This window comes from Trachymyrmex septentrionalis, unplaced genomic scaffold (genome assembly GCF_001594115.1).
Source record: "Trachymyrmex septentrionalis isolate Tsep2-gDNA-1 unplaced genomic scaffold, Tsep1.0 scaffold81, whole genome shotgun sequence".
Lineage (NCBI taxonomy): Eukaryota > Metazoa > Arthropoda > Insecta > Hymenoptera > Formicidae > Trachymyrmex > Trachymyrmex septentrionalis.
This window is the reverse complement of record NW_017305997.1, coordinates 444,669-462,547: the sequence shown is the minus strand read 5'-3', so window position 1 is coordinate 462,547 and position 17,879 is coordinate 444,669. Positions and strand designations below refer to the sequence as shown.

Sequence of the window (17,879 nt, the reverse complement as noted above, 5' to 3'; positions counted from 1 at the left end):
TTTTACAAAAAAAAGCTCAGAACTTTTTTGTACACCTAATAGTATATTAAAGTACATATAAAATTTTATATATTATTATTTGTATGTTTATAATTACGTACAGACAGTTTTTTATATATAATTTTATTACTTTATTTATAAAAATTGTTTATAAAATCTGTATTCTCAAAAAACCATAAAGAAAAAGGGCTACGAGCCAAAAATTATTTTATAAAATTATACATAGTTAATATAGAAGTTTAAACATAAGTACAAGAAACAATTATATTCTTTAGTTGATTTAATACGATGTACTAACAATAAACAAACAGATATTTCGATCGCGATCGGATCATTATCAATGTTAAAAACATATAATATTATATTATAAACGGTAAAAACAAAACATAATAATAAATTTATACTTTGCTCTCTCTAACAAAGGCTGGTAACATAAAAACGATTATCATCCTGTTCACAATTATAATGTAGCTTGGAAGAAGTTGTCGCATGACAACAGTTAATTGCAATCAGTCGTTGAATTGCTTGAATAATACCAGATAATTGTAGTCAAACATTGCTTGAATAATGTCCTTAGATATAATGTAAATCAAAGAATATAACGCAAGAAAATAAATTTTGTCCTTTGATGTAAAAAATCAAAATTCCTTCATCAGTCAAAAATGTAAATCAATCCATTTCCATGGTTAATTTTAAAGTAAACATTGTTCACATTAACGTATGCACCTAGTATAAGTAATAAACTAAATTTGAGTCAAATTTAATACATTTTCTTAAGTTAAATTGTTTGACTCTGTTATTTTAATCAAATTAAACAAATCAATGATACAGAAATTAATGATTAAAAATGACTGAAATTGAGTATAATTTGACATTATGAATTTAACAACATGTAGTCTTCCACTTTTTATCTTCTACCATAGATTTTGATAAATCAAGGAGCGTTATCTTCACTGTTTTAATGAATGGAAAGACGATACGAGAATACAAAACTTCGCTGGGAAAGAGATACACGCCATTCACCGTAAAGCCTATTACGTTCCTTTACAAATATAGCTACTGCGGGCAGGTCGATTGCAACTGACAGTCAAATTACAAAAGCGCGTATTACATTTTACGCTGGCTTTCAACCTGATACGCACCGTCGGATTATACCGACGTAAATAATGGAAAATTGCAACATTCGTGGAAAAAATGTATTTTACCGCATGCCAGAACCACACTAAAACTCGTCGCTAAAATGGAGTACTCGGTGTACATACACTGTAAATCTAAATATACATTTTTTTACAAATTTCTCGTACACATCTCACTCATTATTAGTTGCTTCGATCATGTAGAAACGATATTACTACACGAGATATTACAAAATTTCATGAAAATTTAAGGTCGACAATTTATTTCCTTTTTTTAGCAGTAAAAATACTTTTATTGTAGATTTAAAAATTCGGAATTCGTGTGATAAAGCGAGAGAAGGATAGCGAAACGAATAGCTGGTAGAAATAACGCGCGCACGACATGCGTCGTGCATCAAGCCCATTCGCTCCGTTGTTTCCGAAAGCCTCCAAATATAACCAAAACTTTGGACGTCAGGATCATGGCAACTAACCTCGCTAAATTCAAAATTTACTAATATATATATACTCCAATTCTGTAAATTTGCATTTCAATGGCCCACTTGCTAATGAACGAGATTCCATTTACCACGTAAGAGAGAACAAATAATTTCACAGTATAATACGGCAATAATGAACAGCATAATAGATACAATAATGTATGGCAATTACTACTTAATTTAGCATATGACAATTACTACTTAATTATCGTTTAAGCACGAGTTTGCGTCAATATGCGATTTCACAATTCTGCGCCCCTCATCATCATTCTAAGTTATTATTCTGTCACACTATTTCTAATCCATATTACAGATTTTGCAAATAATTATCGCTCTGATCCAATCAATTATTGCATAACAATTTAATATTATAATTGTTATAATTCAATATTATAATCGTAATCCACTTGTTTGTCGATTTTACAGCCATCATGCTCAGCAGCTCATTCAACCAGAAATCCCGACGGCCGAGCTACTGACGAATCTACCACAAGATGGAAAGAAAAGTCGCAGATACAAAAATAGCCCATTTCTATATTCCGATGCAACATATAACGTCCGCGATTTCATATCGCAAGAAGACAACGAGTCATTGGATGAAAGTTATGGAGACGGTCCTTCGAATGAAATATGCGCTTTTAAATTAGATCAGCGAAAGATTGATGAGCTCGCAAACGATTACTCTGAAACGTGCGTATCTTCCAGCCGCGAGAGCGCGATACAAAAGGAATCTTGCAAGGAAACAGTCAAAAATGATAGAACTCTCTCAAAGAACGAAGACGAATCGCAATGCAAATCGAAACGTAAAAGAAAAACACGTCGCAAAATACCCGATGGTGTGATTATTAATCTTAGCAATAATGTGTATGGCATTTCCCGCGGCGACATAAAAATCAGCATTATTTCCAAGCATAATCTAGTACCCGAAATGAAATTTGTCGCAGTACCAAGGTGTGAATTTTTTCTACAAAAACAAACAGAGATAGATATTTAAAGATTTTCTAAATTCTTTAAAAACTCCATGTACATCAATCTTTTTCAGGAAACAATACTCAACGTGGAATTGCAGTCCAAGAAAAGCGATGAAAAAAATTATCGACAATTCTATACTGACCGTGCTTTGTTCTGAAAATGGCAACAAAGTGAAGAAAACTCGAAAGAGGTTAACAAAACGCAAATATAGCAATTATTCGAGAAAGTCAATGAATAATACATTACATAAGAATGCCAATACGACTATCAGTGCATCAAAAAAATTCAAAAATACATTAAATGGACAACAAATGTTACATGTAAAAAATAATATGCAGTCGCTTTGTACGCCTCATGAAATTCTTGATTCAATGCAATGCTGTCATCACGATAATACGGTGGTTGATATTGATAACGTACGATATCCGATATTGAACACAGACGAAACATGCGTCGACACAGGGAAATGTACCACGAACTACTGCTGTTCAATTTTTAACGACACACATCAAGAATATCACATTTGTGATCGGGAGGATTATAATACAGATGGTTCTGATTTCAATGCCGAGATGCAAGCTGATTGGATGGCCGAGTGCTTTTATCCTGAATGTACCCGCACGAAGAGATGCCGATGTTTCTATGACTCAAACGAGTGCGATTCCAACATAAATATGCAACACGACCGTTGTCCCCTGATGTCGCGAACGGCAAGACTGTTCGAAAATTCTGCTCTTCCGAAGAAGCATCAAAGGGAAGAGGTCGAGCGACTCGAATCTGATATCGCGCTTGAATTCGCAACAGAAGCCGATGAATATTCTCCAGATGGAGTCGGACGGTGCACGAATTGCAACGGAGAGAAAGGAAGTTCGACGAGCACAAGCCGGAAACTCGCCGACGAGCCTAGCGGAAACGTTACCGATCTTCACGATTCACGTCCCGTGGATGCATCGCTATGTGAAATTGATACGTGTTCTGGAAAGAGCGGATGGCGGACGACGACGACGACGACGACGACAATGGTGGTGGAGAAAGACGGCGATCGGTCATATAAATCAGATTCACTGAAAGCCATCGACACGTGGGATATAGGTGCGTGGAGAGACAACTGTATCGGACGGCGTTGCGCAGATTGCGTTGTTGCGAAACCGTCGCGTTCAAACCAGCATCCCGGGGAAAAAGGCGGATCCGCCCGCGGAGTGGATTCAAAGTGGAAACGGGACTCCATTGAAACTGACGTTCAACAATCGGATTATAAATGGGAGAGAAGAATCGCGACCATAGATGCTGGTACACGCGCGAGGGTAGATTTCAAAGGAAAACGTGATTCCAGGTGAGAGTCGATTTGAATGAATTTGAGATATGGCTGCATGATAAAGAAACCGCGCCGCTTTTTCTCTCTCTCTCTCTCTCTCTCTCTCTCTCTCTCTCTCTCTCTCTCTCTTTCTCTCATTGTTATCTAACGTCGACTATGTCCAACAGATATAAATCGGAAGAGACGATTCCTGTCCAATTGCGCGAAAGCGCAGAGATAAGGAAGCGCAAGAGCCTGGAAATGGTCGAAGCAACGTTAGTCTCCGCCTGATTTTGACATTACAGCATACATCCATTTCCGATAAATAGAATTCTCCACTTTTCTCTCGTTCTGTATATTGCTTTGAAAATTGCTCTTATTTTTCAGAGTCCTCCTAACTCTATTCTTATTTTATATGACATTTATGTATATATTCATTATACGCTTTCATTATTTTTTTACATGAAATAATCGAAGTTTAATGAAACGTTATCGGTTTCTTTTTCTTTAATCGTTCGATTTAAACTGATCTGATTTGCTTCGCGAATCCGAAAACTTTCTGAAACCATTAAAATTTCAAAACAGAGATATCTATATGAGCCTCCTTTATTTAATTAAATTTAAAGGAAAAATCAACTTTTTACGAATTAGAGAATCTAAAAAAGAAGTGCAATATAAATCTGTTAAACTCTAAATGTAGCAAACTTTAATTACATAATTTTAAAAATTTATGTTAACGTTTTTGCAAATAAAATAAAACGGTAATATATATATTAGTGACCCCAAGAATACATCTTTTATTATGTAATATCTATATAATTTTAGTTTACTAACATATAGAGTTTATTCATGTTGCATTTTCTTTCTCAGATTCTTTAATTAGTTCCAAATCGATTCTTCTTTTAAATTGAACTAATAAAAAGCACGTTAAAAGCTTGTTGCAAAGTTCCACAAATGTTTCACAGGTCGCAAACGAAGAGTGACAATATAAACGCAGACGGCAAACATCACGAGACGAGCGATTACTCTCTTTGGACGAGTTTACAGATGGGCAAAATTTGGTCGCAAGTGCACGACGCGTGCAAGAACGTCGTAAAGCTCGCTGCTACGAGCGTCGGCCGTGTTGTGAAGGATGCACGTAAATCGGAACGTTCACAGAAAAATCCCGTCGAAGTAGTTGACGCGACGCTCGTCGAGAGCACGTCCTCGTGCGCCGGCAAAATATGCGGTGAAACGTGTCGTAAAAATTTAATGCGCTCGAAGAGCGAGGAAAAAACGGAGGTGCGTCAAGAACGTACAATCGGGGACGTGGGAAAATATCACGGGGATACAAAAGCATCGATGCGGAAAGACTCGCGAACCATTGCACCCACCCGCCACAATATGCAGAAGCACGCGTATCAAAGCGCCAGAAAAGAGGAGAGCGGAGAATCTTGTGCGAATTACAGCGGTACGATTAATAGTGATCAATCCTCCACGCATCTACCTGTTGCATTGACAGAGTCATCGAAACTTGTGACTTACATTCAACAAAAGCACGCACATATTTGAGTCAACTTAGAAAATATATGTAACGTTTTTTGGAAGAAAATATTACTTTTTTTTTTACAAACGATAACGCAACAACGAAACATTCGTTTTTTTTTTTATCTTTCACTGCTTTTCAATTTTGCCGGTTTTCGATTTTTTCCCGTCGTCTCTTTGTGCCTGCATCTCTCCAAATATGTGAACCATAAATATTGCGCTGTAACAAAAAACGTATTTTTTTATTTCGGCTAAATGTAATCGAAAAAAAGTAAAGAAATTTTTTAATTTTAAATAAATATACAAATTTCTGCAGATCTGCGTTACTATATTGAACGTAAATTAACAAATGTTTTATTATAATTCCAGGATTATTTTTTTCTTTGAAAATTTCCAAATTTATATACATTAAAGACAAAGGATGTTTATATTCAAATTTTACATTAACCTTTACCTACGTGAGAATTTGCATTTAGATACGAATGCTTGTACAATATTCAATATCATAAAATATTCTCTCGTTTCCCGCGTATATAAATTTCTCGCCTTTGATACGGAAATAATAATTGCTCTTCTAGAATATGAACGTGGCAAGTATCGGGATATCGTAGAATTTCAACCACGGAATGAAACGTACAGCCATGATGAGGACATACATTCTCAATCCCGTTTGAGTGAATCCTTCGTCTATCACGAAAAATTTACGTATCCAGAGCTTCGCAATAGAGGTGGTAGCGACGATAACCGAAATTTTGCAAGGGGCACCGTAGACGATCAATCTGTGCAACATACTTCCGAAGAAACAACATCTGTTAAATGTCATCCAAATTCTAAAACATCCGTATCTGACGATAGGACATCTCAAGAGACACACGTTTATTATTACGAAATATCTGTAAGCGGTGATCAGGAAGCGATTAGAGCAGACATGCTGCCGGTTGTGTCGGAAAATAGTTCGCTGCATCATAAGTCTCAATCGACGAACGTATCTGAACGTTCTGAAAGTAACAGACAAGTAGAACCATCTGCGACGCCTGAACAAACACGATCTTATGAAGAAACCGAAAAAATGTGCGAGGGAATATGCGATGAAACGTGCGAGAGCATTGACACGACCGACACGGAAACCGAAAGGAGCTTTACATCGACGAACGCAGTTGCAGCAGTATCCTTGACCGAAGCGGATCTCACGGTTCCCTCATTGCGATACGACTCGCAAGAACCGATAGCGTCGACTTCTAAATGGGAGACGTCACCTGCTTCACCGGAAATATCGCGAAAAAAACGTCAATGTCGTTACAAATCGCTGTTCTGTGCGTCGGCGATGAAATTCTTGAGGTGCCGTTCGTCCGTCGATAATAAAATCACCTCGTCTGGACTTAAATGGAGTAGAAGAAGAGACATCAGAAGAAAGGAGCTATCAAGTACGCGGGCCACTACTACTTGCGATAACGGAGTGAAGATTATGCAAATAGATCCGTCTACTATGCAAACCGATCGAGAAAGCAATAAGAGGCGAGCCTATGTAAACATTCAAGCACCTGACGCGATTGTTACGAGAATTTTATCGGAGTTCCTTCTCAGTGGCGAGAAAAAGAAGAAGGTGTTGATGACCATAATGCTACAATCGGAATTGGATGACAAAAAAGAAACAGAAACGCAAACGTCATCAAGTAACATAACTTCCAGAGGGATTAACAGTTACCCGGACGATCCTCACGATGCGATTACAACCTCGTCGAAGACTGTTCAATGTTTTGCATGTGATAAGCAAAAGTGTTACGAAATAAGACAGTCGGATAACTCGATTACTTTAGAAGAGGCGTTAATCGCAGAATATCCGGAAACGTCTCAATTGAATGACGATGATTTGGCGACACGAAAAGCAGACGTAACAATTCCTCCATAATTTATGCTCAAGAAATTCCCTCGAGAGCAATTTATATAAATAAATATATCTGTCATAATGTAAATAATTTTAAGCAGCAGTATTAAAATTTGCGTTTGTCAAATTTTTGGCGTAGATTAATCGAACCACCATCGAGATATCGAGAAATTCAGAGAGAATTTCAGTTATTTTAATTGAATCTTAGTAACTTCATATTTACACATGTACTGATTTATGTGTCTATTTTTGGCTATGGCATATCAAAAATGTACTCAACGTGTCCACACCCTGCCGAAATTTATATCCAAATTGAAATTTTAATTACGCATAGTAATGGAAACAAATAAGTTAATTATGAATCTCTTCTGAAAATTATAAAGTTTAAACAGAATTACACATTGCAAAATAATTTTCTTATTCAACATGAGGCAAAATTACAATTTAGCCTATTCAATATTAACATATTTAATTAATCATGTTTAATCATATTAATGTGGGATCGAACTGTATTATATAATAATATTATTATTCATATTGAATAAACATATTGAGCACATCAAACATGGCAAGTAACAAAATCGGTGATTCTGACACAAATTGTCAAATTAAACAAACAGATTGTCCCGTTCACTGCGATACTTCAAATGCAACTAACAGAGATTCATCGACCTCAGAAAATCCTCACAAGTTCTTCTTTCATAAGATAATAAAATATTTCACGCGCTCCACTGCACGAAGACAAAGCAAAAAAAAGAAATGTGATACAAAGGAGCGAAGTGTTAGTACGAGTAAATCTGACGAGAAAATATCGGTATATACTTCATTATCATCGATTGTAGATAATGTAATTAAACCCGATGCAAAGATTGACGTTAAGCTGAAGCGAAGAATGGTCGATGCAATCACCTTCACTACACAACTATATAATGTTCTTGATAAAGTAACACATGAAAATCATTCAAACATCATAAATCATTTTGGTCATGACCCATCTTACCAATATGCAGCGAAAAACGTGGATAACGTCATTTCGGATCGTGGCTGCGGTCCACTATGCGTTGACAGAGAGACTCAAAGCATTAACGTGAGTGAAGAATTTAGTTCGGAGGCAAGCCGTGACGCTTTCGCGAAAGCATGCGAAAATAGGCGGCACACGGACTTTATTCTCAAGAAAATTGCAAAAATCACTGACGCTTTGACGCAGAAAGCGCGTCACACTTCCGCGAAAGAACAGGCGGCTGCAATCCTCGCGTCCATATCGATGGCGCCTACGAAATATGAGATGGAAGACCAAACATTCGAGAACATGAAATCATTATTATCTTTGCTTATCCACGCGGGAGAGGAACCAATTGTAGTAAAAGAAAAACTATCTGTGGAAGAAATACCAAGTATTGTAGTAGAAGAAAAACCATTTGTTGTAATAGAAAAAAAATCATCTGTTGTAGTAGAAAAAAAACCATCTGTTGTAATAGAAAAAAAACCATCTGTTGTAGTGGAAGAAACACCAAGTATTATAGTAGGAAGAAAACTATCTATTGTAATACAAAAAAAATCATCTGTTGTAATAGAAGAAAAACCAACTATTGCAGTAGAAAAAAAACCATCTGTTGTAAAAGAAAAAAACTCATTTGTTGTAATGGAAGAAGAGCCAACTATTATAGTAGAAAAAAAACTACCTATTGTAGTAACAGAAAACTCAACTGCTATAATAGTTGCTTCATCGACTGTAATGCAACCAAAGATACACGAGAAAAGATTGGAATCTCCTCCAAATCATTTTATATCGAATTCACAAGATTTTTCGGAAAGCTTACAATTAGATAAATCTCCGAGTGCTTTGGATATCCAAGAAAAACCATCAATAGAAGACCTAAGGAAAACTAAACGTACGCGTGCAGTATCGGTCACGTTTCCGAAAAAAGATGATCTTGGAGATATCGCAGATCGTGTTGTTGCTAGAAAAAAGACAGAAGAAAAGAAAGAATTATTGAAGAAAACTTCTCTGCGACGAAAGTTAGATAAACATGCTTTCACTGAGATAAATGATGAAAAATATGTAATTATAAATTGTATTCCAAAGGTAAAAAAGAAAAGGCCCAAAAGAGATCAGCCTGATATTTTAAACCAAAAAGAAACTCAGACTGACTACTCAGTTTCAAAACAAGAAGTTGTACGAAGTGTCGATTCTCCTATCAAAATTTTGAAGAAGGAAAAAGAATTAGTCCAAAAAACCACAAAAGAGATTTCCCAAAAATATAAAAAGCCAAAATATCGAGCCAAATATAGCATTGAAAAAAAAGAAAAAAAGATACTATTGAAGAAAGACTCCATGGATTTCATTGAAAGCTCGAAATGTCTCATTAGCTTGCCTGCAGCGATAAAAGCATCTAAGATTTTTGATCCTATAAGACCAACAATGAAAGATTGTCATAGAACACTATCAGAATCTTTAAAACCAACAAGATATTGCAAGGATTTATCGAGCATCTGTCTTAGAAGACCCAAATATTGCGATGTTTGGGCTACTCCATGCCTTACCTCTAAAGATACCGTAAATGGTGCTTTCCCGCAAGATTCATGCGCGATCAAATATCGTGCCAGTTGTCATTCACTAATTGACAATTCGTCTAGATATTGTAACATTGATACAAATTGCACAAAATATAGAGTAACATTTGAAAATTCATTATGTACCAATATGGACGGCGCAGAATATTATTATCCGCATCTAAATAATATTGACAACGTTCAAATGAGATATTATCATTGTCCAGTATTGAACAATCAACAGTGTGTGTGGAATCAATTATATTACTAGACAAAGAGGAATTTATATTTCACGCACTCATGGATACCGGAGCATTTGTTGCGATATAATTGATATTGACAATGGCAACATACGATATTTAACGTTACCGAGTAATTCGAATTCAATCATATCGGAAATATATATATAAAATTAACGTGTCGCTTTTTATTGCTTATATATAATTTTTTATGAAATTTACAGTACAGAGCGAAATGATGAGGACCGAGCAAATTAAAATGGATAAATATACGACGTAATCTGTACTGCGGCCAGTGACATGCGTCAATCCTAATTATATTTCACACTACATACTAATTTTAGTTATTAACCCGTATGTGCGAGTAGTCATAAAGTTTCGCGTTCTGTCCAACGCGTATACATGTTAATAATTAAAATTAATAACGCGCCAAATATAGTTGCGATATACGTGCGACAGTCGACGCATTGATGCCAGACGACAAGAGAACGTATCATACGATATATTAATGCGGACAGAGTGATTATATGTTTGCATAGCAGTTTATATTACTCATTATGACAACCAGTTTATGATTATTCACCAATAATAACAAATAGTTGGAACTAGCATTTCAAGAAACGCAAAAATCGACAAAAATCGAAAGAAACCTTTGCATTGCAAAAACTCGCTTATTACGGAAAAATTGCCAGTCACAAAAGGACCGAGATCGTTTGAGCGGTTTTTCATGCTTGAGAAGCTACTTAGCTATTTAGGAAATATCCATGGACAGAAAAAAAACCGCAGACGCGACAGACCGTTACCGTCCTCGCAAGAAACGCCAAACAGTGTCGAAAAGAGCTTGCGGGCAGCCGAAGAACTTTGCATCAACGGGTCCCTGTGGAGACGTTGTCGTATCCTTAAGCGGCCTTCGCGGTTGGCGATTGCGGCGGAAGGAATTTCGCAGAAGTTTGTTGCGAAGTTCCTTGGAAGTCCACCTGCCGAATGCAACGACCGAAAACCTAGTCTGGAAAGCGAAAGCATATATATCTGTTTCCTCGTTACCTATTCACGCGGTCCGGAAGGTACGTACTAATTCGTTCGTTTTTTCTAATAAATAAAAATTAATTTTATAATGAAAAGTAGTGAAAAATGAATAATTGAGAAATTTCTAATTAAAATACAAATAAAAAATGGTCAAGATATAGATAACAAAAATAAAGTCGAAAGGGTGATAACTGTATTTATTGTCAAATAAATTAATAAAAAGGAAAGGAAATAAAAAGAATAATTTATTATTATAGACGTTTTGACTGCACTCTTTTATACTGTAGTCTTCTTTAACATATCAATAATTTCAGCAAGAGAAGTAGAGAAACGATTATGAAAAAATTAATAATTAGAATTGAGAATAAACACAATATAGTGATACATAAAATAATAAATTATTAATATAAGAATAAATAAAGTTGTCACTTATTTTATTCACGTCTTGACCTTTTTTATCCTTACTTGCATTTGCATTTATCAAACTTGATTTTCTTGTTGTTTTCAATTAGACGTTTATTGTCCAAGAATTACACAGCGACAGAATGATATTTAATCGTATTTTGTATGATGTCTAATTATTCATTTAATATATTTTCTCAATATTCCGACAGATTTACCATACGGTCAACCATTCGAAGTGTGTAGCACGAGAAAACGATTTGAAAGGATCTCTCATCTTAAGTAGTCTTCAAGCTCGAAATCCATCAAGACGAAAACTTCGTCGAAGTTCATGGCGATCTATCCCGCAAACTTTCTGGATGACCAATATAAGAGAAGAGTCAAAACCACTCAATGAACAAGTTTGCGAACCGTAACAGGTAACGTTATGACATGCTTGTCGTTGTTAAATGTTACGGTCGCATAACAGGTAGCTTTATGCAGTGGCAAGACTTAACGTCATCCTAGTGGATGCATTAGACAGGTGGCGTCGGAAGATTTACTATTCAGCTTCGACATCGTACCGTACGAAACTTCGCCCGCGAGGCGAAGGAAGTACGATATCCTTCGACAGAACGACGCACCACGCCGCCTTTCACGCTAAGTACTGCATTCGGGAACGCTGATGTCGACGACGACACTGGAGATTGCTGGAACGGAGTTGCTCTACAGACGGCGATAATGACAAGGCAGAGGGCGAGGGACTGACAGGGCGTTGCAACCGCGTTGAATCGCACGAAGTAACACAGCGAGGAAACTTCGTAACGTCAGACTTCGCGACGAGGCACACTTCCCCGATAGGAGATCGTAGTATAGAAGAGTCGGTGGAGGGTGCGAAGGATCTCATAATGCCCCTCGACGTCTCTATCCGTCGCCTTATCACGCTAAGTTGATTAAACACAGGCGACAACACGCGTCCCCTTCCATCCGCAACCCCCCGTTGTTGTCGTGCCTGTGTACCATGTCCCGTCGTCCAGCTTGCAACCCGGCCGTGGCATCCACCTCTGGTCTGACCCACCTCTATGCAATCTGCCGCCGTGTAATCCGCCGGCGTGTAAACCACCCTCGTGTAAACTGTCCCCATGTAAATCACTGCCGTGTCCAACGGCCTGTCCGCTGCCGCCGTTGTACGACACGTCTCCGTGTTCAACGTCTTTAGACCGTCCAATTCCAACCAAGAACCAGCCCCATGTTTCCAGGCAACTCCGTGTTCGATAGTCTCATGCTATTCGCGTGAAACACGCGCGACTCGCGGGATGAAAGACGGGACTACGCCAATGAAGGTGAAAGGGCTACTTGTTAATTAGGCTAAAGTTAAACGTAGATTGTTGCTGCAAAGAGATTTTCCTTGCAAGTGAAAGTTATACAATTTAACAATCTCTCATTCTAATAATGTACAATACCTCACAGCTGTTTACAGCATAGTTGTTGATATAGCTTTGGTTTGATTTCGATTAAATTTTTATACTAGATAAATGTTACATTTGAGATTATATTTTTTTCTCGAGATTGCATTAATTTCAATATTTTATTATTAATATTTTATTATCATATTATTATAATATTTTAATTGATAATAATGAATAATTGATGAATAATTATTGTGCTATTTTATACTAAATTTTATTGAATAATTATCTTTCTCGGATATTGTCTCAGATTAAATTTCTTTGTTTGTCTATTTATTTCTTTGCGCGTGCAAAAATGTTATATATAGTATCACGTAATATACGCTTAAATTTTACGCTAGTAGTACATTTAATGTAAATGCTTGACCTGCAAAAGTCTTTCTTCTTGCGGAGGATATCGCGGTCAATTGTGTGGAAAGTCGGATATATATAATAGTTGCGCAAGTTCCGGTAGCGGAACGAGCTGCTTGCTGAGAAACATCGGTTTGAGATGCTGCGGCGTTGGAAATTCGAGCTGCGGAGGATGTTACTAATGATTCATCGCTTTAAAGATTCCACGCTCGTTGCACATTCAAGAAATTAATAAATAAAACAGTTTTCCCGATGCAATTACGTGAATTTATCGCTTCTGGAAACGCACAATTTACTTGATTAAACAGGATACTTAATTTTTGCTCGTTTGCCATAAACGTAAATCGTCGATGATTTCTTAAATCTTCGCCAAGTGGGACTTTGAAAACACAGTCGATATTTTGATTATAAATTCTGATAGGTAAATTCAAATCTGTAGAAAATAATTAAAATATACGGAATTGTTTTGCTTAGGTATCTCAAAATTTAGCTAGATACAGATTTGAAAATAATTATTTAGTTATTAGAATCTCAAAACCTTTTGTACCATTACTTATCATGCTTGAATTTTTTTACATAATTATTTTAATGATATAACAAAGTTATTTTCAGATTTGCATTATTTAAATTTTTAGATGCTTTAGCAATATTTTTTTCCGTGTTTTACAATCCAATTTTTATGATAGTAAAAACTTGTTACTACAGCTTTCATAAATATATAAAAATATTTTCAAATTTTTATATATTCTAGAGTAATATTAAAATCTGCACCGAAGTTCAAAGATCCAGCTGTGTTAGTGACGGAAGATGCAAAATTCCATTTGGCCGACAGAAGGTTAAAGTTAATGACAATTATCATAACCTAATGTAAATATAATTAATTTATATTGAACGACGACATGTAAAGTTATAGCGTGATATGTGAAACGTTAAGGATGAGACTGTTAAATTATTTACGAGACAATCGGCACTGGCCGAAACGCGTGCTCGGCATCTCGAAATTATCCGCTTTCGAGTTTTTTAAAATCAAGCATTCTGACTTATCGCCTAATCAGCTATTAAATCAGTTGAGAAAACAAAGTATAGACTCTGACGAGATCCTCGCGGAGCATCATCGGCAGCTCACTTGCGAGAAAGAACTTGCGCGCATTCTATGTAATCTCAACGTCAGTTATCGGATTATGAAAAGGTAATATGCTTTATGAACGAGTTACTTTGTAAGTTAACGAACCTGCTGTTACCGCAGGGCTTTTTCTTCTCGGAGTAGAAAATCCATGACATAATTTCTCGAGGCCGATGCTCCAATTTACGACGAAAATCGCAAATATTGTTAATTTAAAAAAGGCAAAAATTGTTAATTAATTAAAAACTTTATTTGTGATCAAATACAGAATAGCCGACATGAACTACGTAGATTGGGCCGACCTGGTGATCACAATCGGCGGAGACGGCACCTTTCTCTTGGCCTCGAAACTGATAACAAATAATAAAACGCCGATATTCGGCATTAATCCGCATCCCGGAATCAGTACCTTCACACTGCCGGTTAAGTATAGCACAGACATCGAAAGGATATTTGAGAAACTGCATGCGGGGGATTACACCGTCTTGATGAGGAGTCGTATACGTACAGTAATGACAGGAGAAGGATTATATCAACAGCCCTTTCATGTTCACGAAAAGAGTCGCATGCACGGTGAAAAAAGAGCCGAGTGAGTAAATTGATTTATTCTCTTTGACAGTACAAACGATTAACGTAATTTTTTTTCCCATTCTATTAGCCAACGTGTTCTATACTGAAAGAATAACTTACAAATTTGATAAAAATATTTCTCTCAAAGGAATATTTCTCTTAAAGAAATATCTCTCTTAAATCCATATCGTAACATTATTTATCTCGCTTTTCTTCTGCAAAATTGTATTTCACATTTTATCTGCAAAATTTCTCAGCATTGCTCTCAGAGATGCAGTCGTCATTTTCACTTGAGTCGCAGAAACGAGTTGGAGTACATTATAGAATAATAGTATTAATAAATCAAGCGTGCTAAAACGAATAGGGCCGAATAAGGCGAGAAAGGACTTACAAGGTTGGCGTCTTTCCTTTATTCGCAACTGGAAAGGAAGTTTCTTCGGAACGATATTAATGTAAAGATAAGAGCAAAAAGATAAGAGCTTTGAATGCTTTTTGATAGTCGGGGAATGGTTTTGCGAGCACGGCTGCACGAAGCAAAGACGAGAAATAACAAGGTTGACGGAATGGAGACGCATGCGTGCGCCGCCGCGTGCGGAAAACCGGCGCAAGAAATATAACGTATAATTCCGTTAACCTGCGTAGAGAAAACATTAAAGCGCCGGTCGCGGGAATGACGTCCCTCGCTAAACTTTTATTTACCGGCTACTCCCACGACGCAGTCTAAAGTTGAAATAAGCAGCTGGTATCGCCGACCCTCTGCGCCTTCGCGAGGACGTTGCAGTGCGTCTTCATTGCCCAGCCTGACTTGGTCCTCTTCTCGCAACCAAAGTTCCAAACTACAGCTTATGCGCGTGTATAACTTCGGTAGTTATAACTTGTAAATTACAAGGCCCGCGTAGTTACGACTTGCGCAAGGAGGTCGTAACTTTTGAATTCGCGCGAATTTTACGGTGTGCGATGCGAGAGGCTTCCTAAACCCTTATCGATTAACCGATAAGGAAAACTCTCGAAAAGAATTAGTTCGACGATTAGATTTAATTCGACATTTCCGACGGGAAACAATTTAACCGTCGCGCACTTGATATTCCATTACGTCTCCGTGTAATCTCTCTTTCTCTTGTAAACTCGCTCTCGCGTCTCATTAATTCCTTTCGAGTTTCGCGACGTCTCTCTAAAGGTGCGCTAAACAAATGAAATCTTTGCAGCGCACTCATGAGATCCACTCAGTGGAAAATAGCGGATGCCCTGCAGCCCCGTCAGAGAATTTTACCTTGGCTGGCATTAAACGAGGTTACATCTGACGTAGAACATTTCTACGCCGCCCGGTCCGATCGATAACATTCATCACGTACTTCCAGGTGTTCATGGCCGAATTTTTGGCGGCGAGGCCAATCATTTTGACAGTTCAGGCAGATGAAGAGAAGAGATTCATGATCCGTTCCTCGGGTATCTGTGTCTGCACGGGCTCAGGCTCTCGATCCTGGTATAAGACGATGAATTTGCAGACCGCCGAAACAATTCAAACTCTTGTGGCCATGGCAACTGGCAGGCAACTGGACGAGAGAGAAACCTGCAATGTGTTGCACAAGTATCACAGTAATCTTCTGTTTCCACCAGGTAACGAAATTATAAAATGAATTCTTCTGAATATTCAATGACATTTTTCCGAGTAACCGTTGAAGATTAATAACCGTTGGAGATACTCTACAGTTTAATATTTTATTAAATCGATCTATATAGGTTTTTAATCAAATTAGATTGATTTAATAAAAATATTAAATTACGATTACTTAAGACATTTCGAATATTTGCGTTGCAGACAATTTAAAAATGGCATATATGATATATGAGATGTCTCGAAGTACACTCTGGCCGAAGCTTATTTCGGACAAGCGAATGTGTTGCAGAATCGAAGTCACATCGACAGGCTTTGATGCTGGCATTATTTTAGATGGCAGCATGTCTTTACCTTTTAATGATGGCAACACCGCGTCCTTCGAAATCCGACCCGAATATTCGTTAAAAAATATTATTTTGTAATAAGTATCATATAATCATTGTAACTCCATATCCTGTTGTCGATAATTTTTTTTCTTGTCCGGATAACTCAATTATACGAAAAGCTCTTAATTCAATTCTCAATAAAGGAAAAAAAATAAAAAGGTAATCGTGTTGTAATCACGCCTTTCTTTCATTTTAAAACTTTTTTTAGAGCATATCGCTTATATCGATGAATTTCTGATGGCGTAAGACCGATGCGGTACTAATACTAAAAAATCCTTCTCTCGAGTCTACTACAGATTTATTGTTAAATTCTCTCAGTAACGACGGACGGCTTGGTACATTTTATTTCTAGAGAAAAAAGCGGATCATTCTCCTTCTCCAGGACAAGGTGAGATCCTTCACGATATCACCCCGTTTCCTTCTTTAATACGCGACTGAACAAGCCTCGCCCCGGACTTCCATTAACTCCGTAATTTCCCCGAACCGCAGACACGCCTAGTTGTATCTCAATGTTTCACGAGCGCCCACCTATCTACCTATCCAGTGTTCGTCTAAGTGCACTGTTACGCTCGGAGCAAAAGTTGTGGGCGCTCGAAACACGAGATATCGCACAAAGCCCTTAGATGGCCAGGTGAGCGCCGACGTTTTTGGGCGCAGCGTCGCGTAAAGTAATGGTAAAAGAGTTGCGAGAACGTAAAAGCCGTGATCCACGTCCACTTCGTGTTCGAAAACTTTTGTTTCACTGAAACTGAGAGACGACCATCTTTCGCCAATTGCGCCTCGGAAGAATTTCAACAGCAATATTTCTCAATCGTTCGTATCACCCGTATAAATAGCAGCTTACGTTAGAACGAAAAGGAATCTAATCTATAA

At 37.3% G+C, this 17,879-nt stretch overlaps 3 protein-coding genes across 9 annotated transcripts in view; all 3 read left to right on the top strand.

The window, feature by feature from the left end:
* The window catches only part of LOC108754884, an 8,579-nt gene extending 862 nt beyond the window's left edge, over window positions 1-7,717 (top strand). The window contains exons 1-6 of one of the 2 annotated variants that reach the window (XM_018497536.1): window positions 1,550-1,707; window positions 2,042-2,566; window positions 2,658-3,920; window positions 4,070-4,156; window positions 4,847-5,331; window positions 5,984-7,717. In XM_018497536.1, the coding sequence (XP_018353038.1) occupies window positions 1,670-1,707; window positions 2,042-2,566; window positions 2,658-3,920; window positions 4,070-4,156; window positions 4,847-5,331; window positions 5,984-7,314 (3,729 nt within the window). In that variant the 5' untranslated portion in view covers window positions 1,550-1,669 and the 3' untranslated portion in view covers window positions 7,315-7,717. Of the gene's footprint in view, window positions 1-1,549; window positions 1,708-2,041; window positions 2,567-2,657; window positions 3,921-4,069; window positions 4,157-4,846; window positions 5,332-5,983 lie in introns of those variants that run through there. The other variant, XM_018497537.1, reaches the window with a different exon arrangement.
* A 59-nt stretch (window positions 7,718-7,776) lies between these two features.
* Window positions 7,777-10,949, top strand: LOC108754877. The gene is made up of 2 exons (XM_018497518.1): window positions 7,777-10,215; window positions 10,307-10,949. The coding sequence occupies exon 1, from the start codon at window positions 7,856-7,858 to the stop codon at window positions 10,112-10,114; it is 2,259 nt and encodes a 752-aa protein (XP_018353020.1). The 5' UTR covers window positions 7,777-7,855; the 3' UTR covers window positions 10,115-10,215; window positions 10,307-10,949.
* Window positions 10,950-12,694: 1,745 nt separating this feature from the next.
* On the top strand, window positions 12,695-17,120 carry LOC108754878 (NAD kinase 2, mitochondrial-like). 6 transcript variants are annotated; one of them, XM_018497521.1, is made up of 8 exons: window positions 12,769-12,832; window positions 13,335-13,730; window positions 14,061-14,144; window positions 14,223-14,498; window positions 14,701-15,021; window positions 16,208-16,292; window positions 16,361-16,619; window positions 16,822-17,120. In XM_018497521.1, exons 4-8 carry the CDS (start codon window positions 14,245-14,247, stop codon window positions 17,040-17,042), a joined length of 1,140 nt encoding a protein of 379 aa, XP_018353023.1. In that variant the 5' UTR covers window positions 12,769-12,832; window positions 13,335-13,730; window positions 14,061-14,144; window positions 14,223-14,244; the 3' UTR covers window positions 17,043-17,120. The 6 variants fall into 6 exon arrangements, with proteins under 6 accessions (XP_018353027.1, XP_018353024.1, XP_018353023.1 ...); XM_018497519.1 differs by having other exon boundaries at window positions 14,217-14,498; XM_018497522.1 differs by lacking the exon at window positions 13,335-13,730 and having other exon boundaries at window positions 12,761-12,832; window positions 14,217-14,498.
* Window positions 17,121-17,879: the final 759 nt, after the last annotated feature.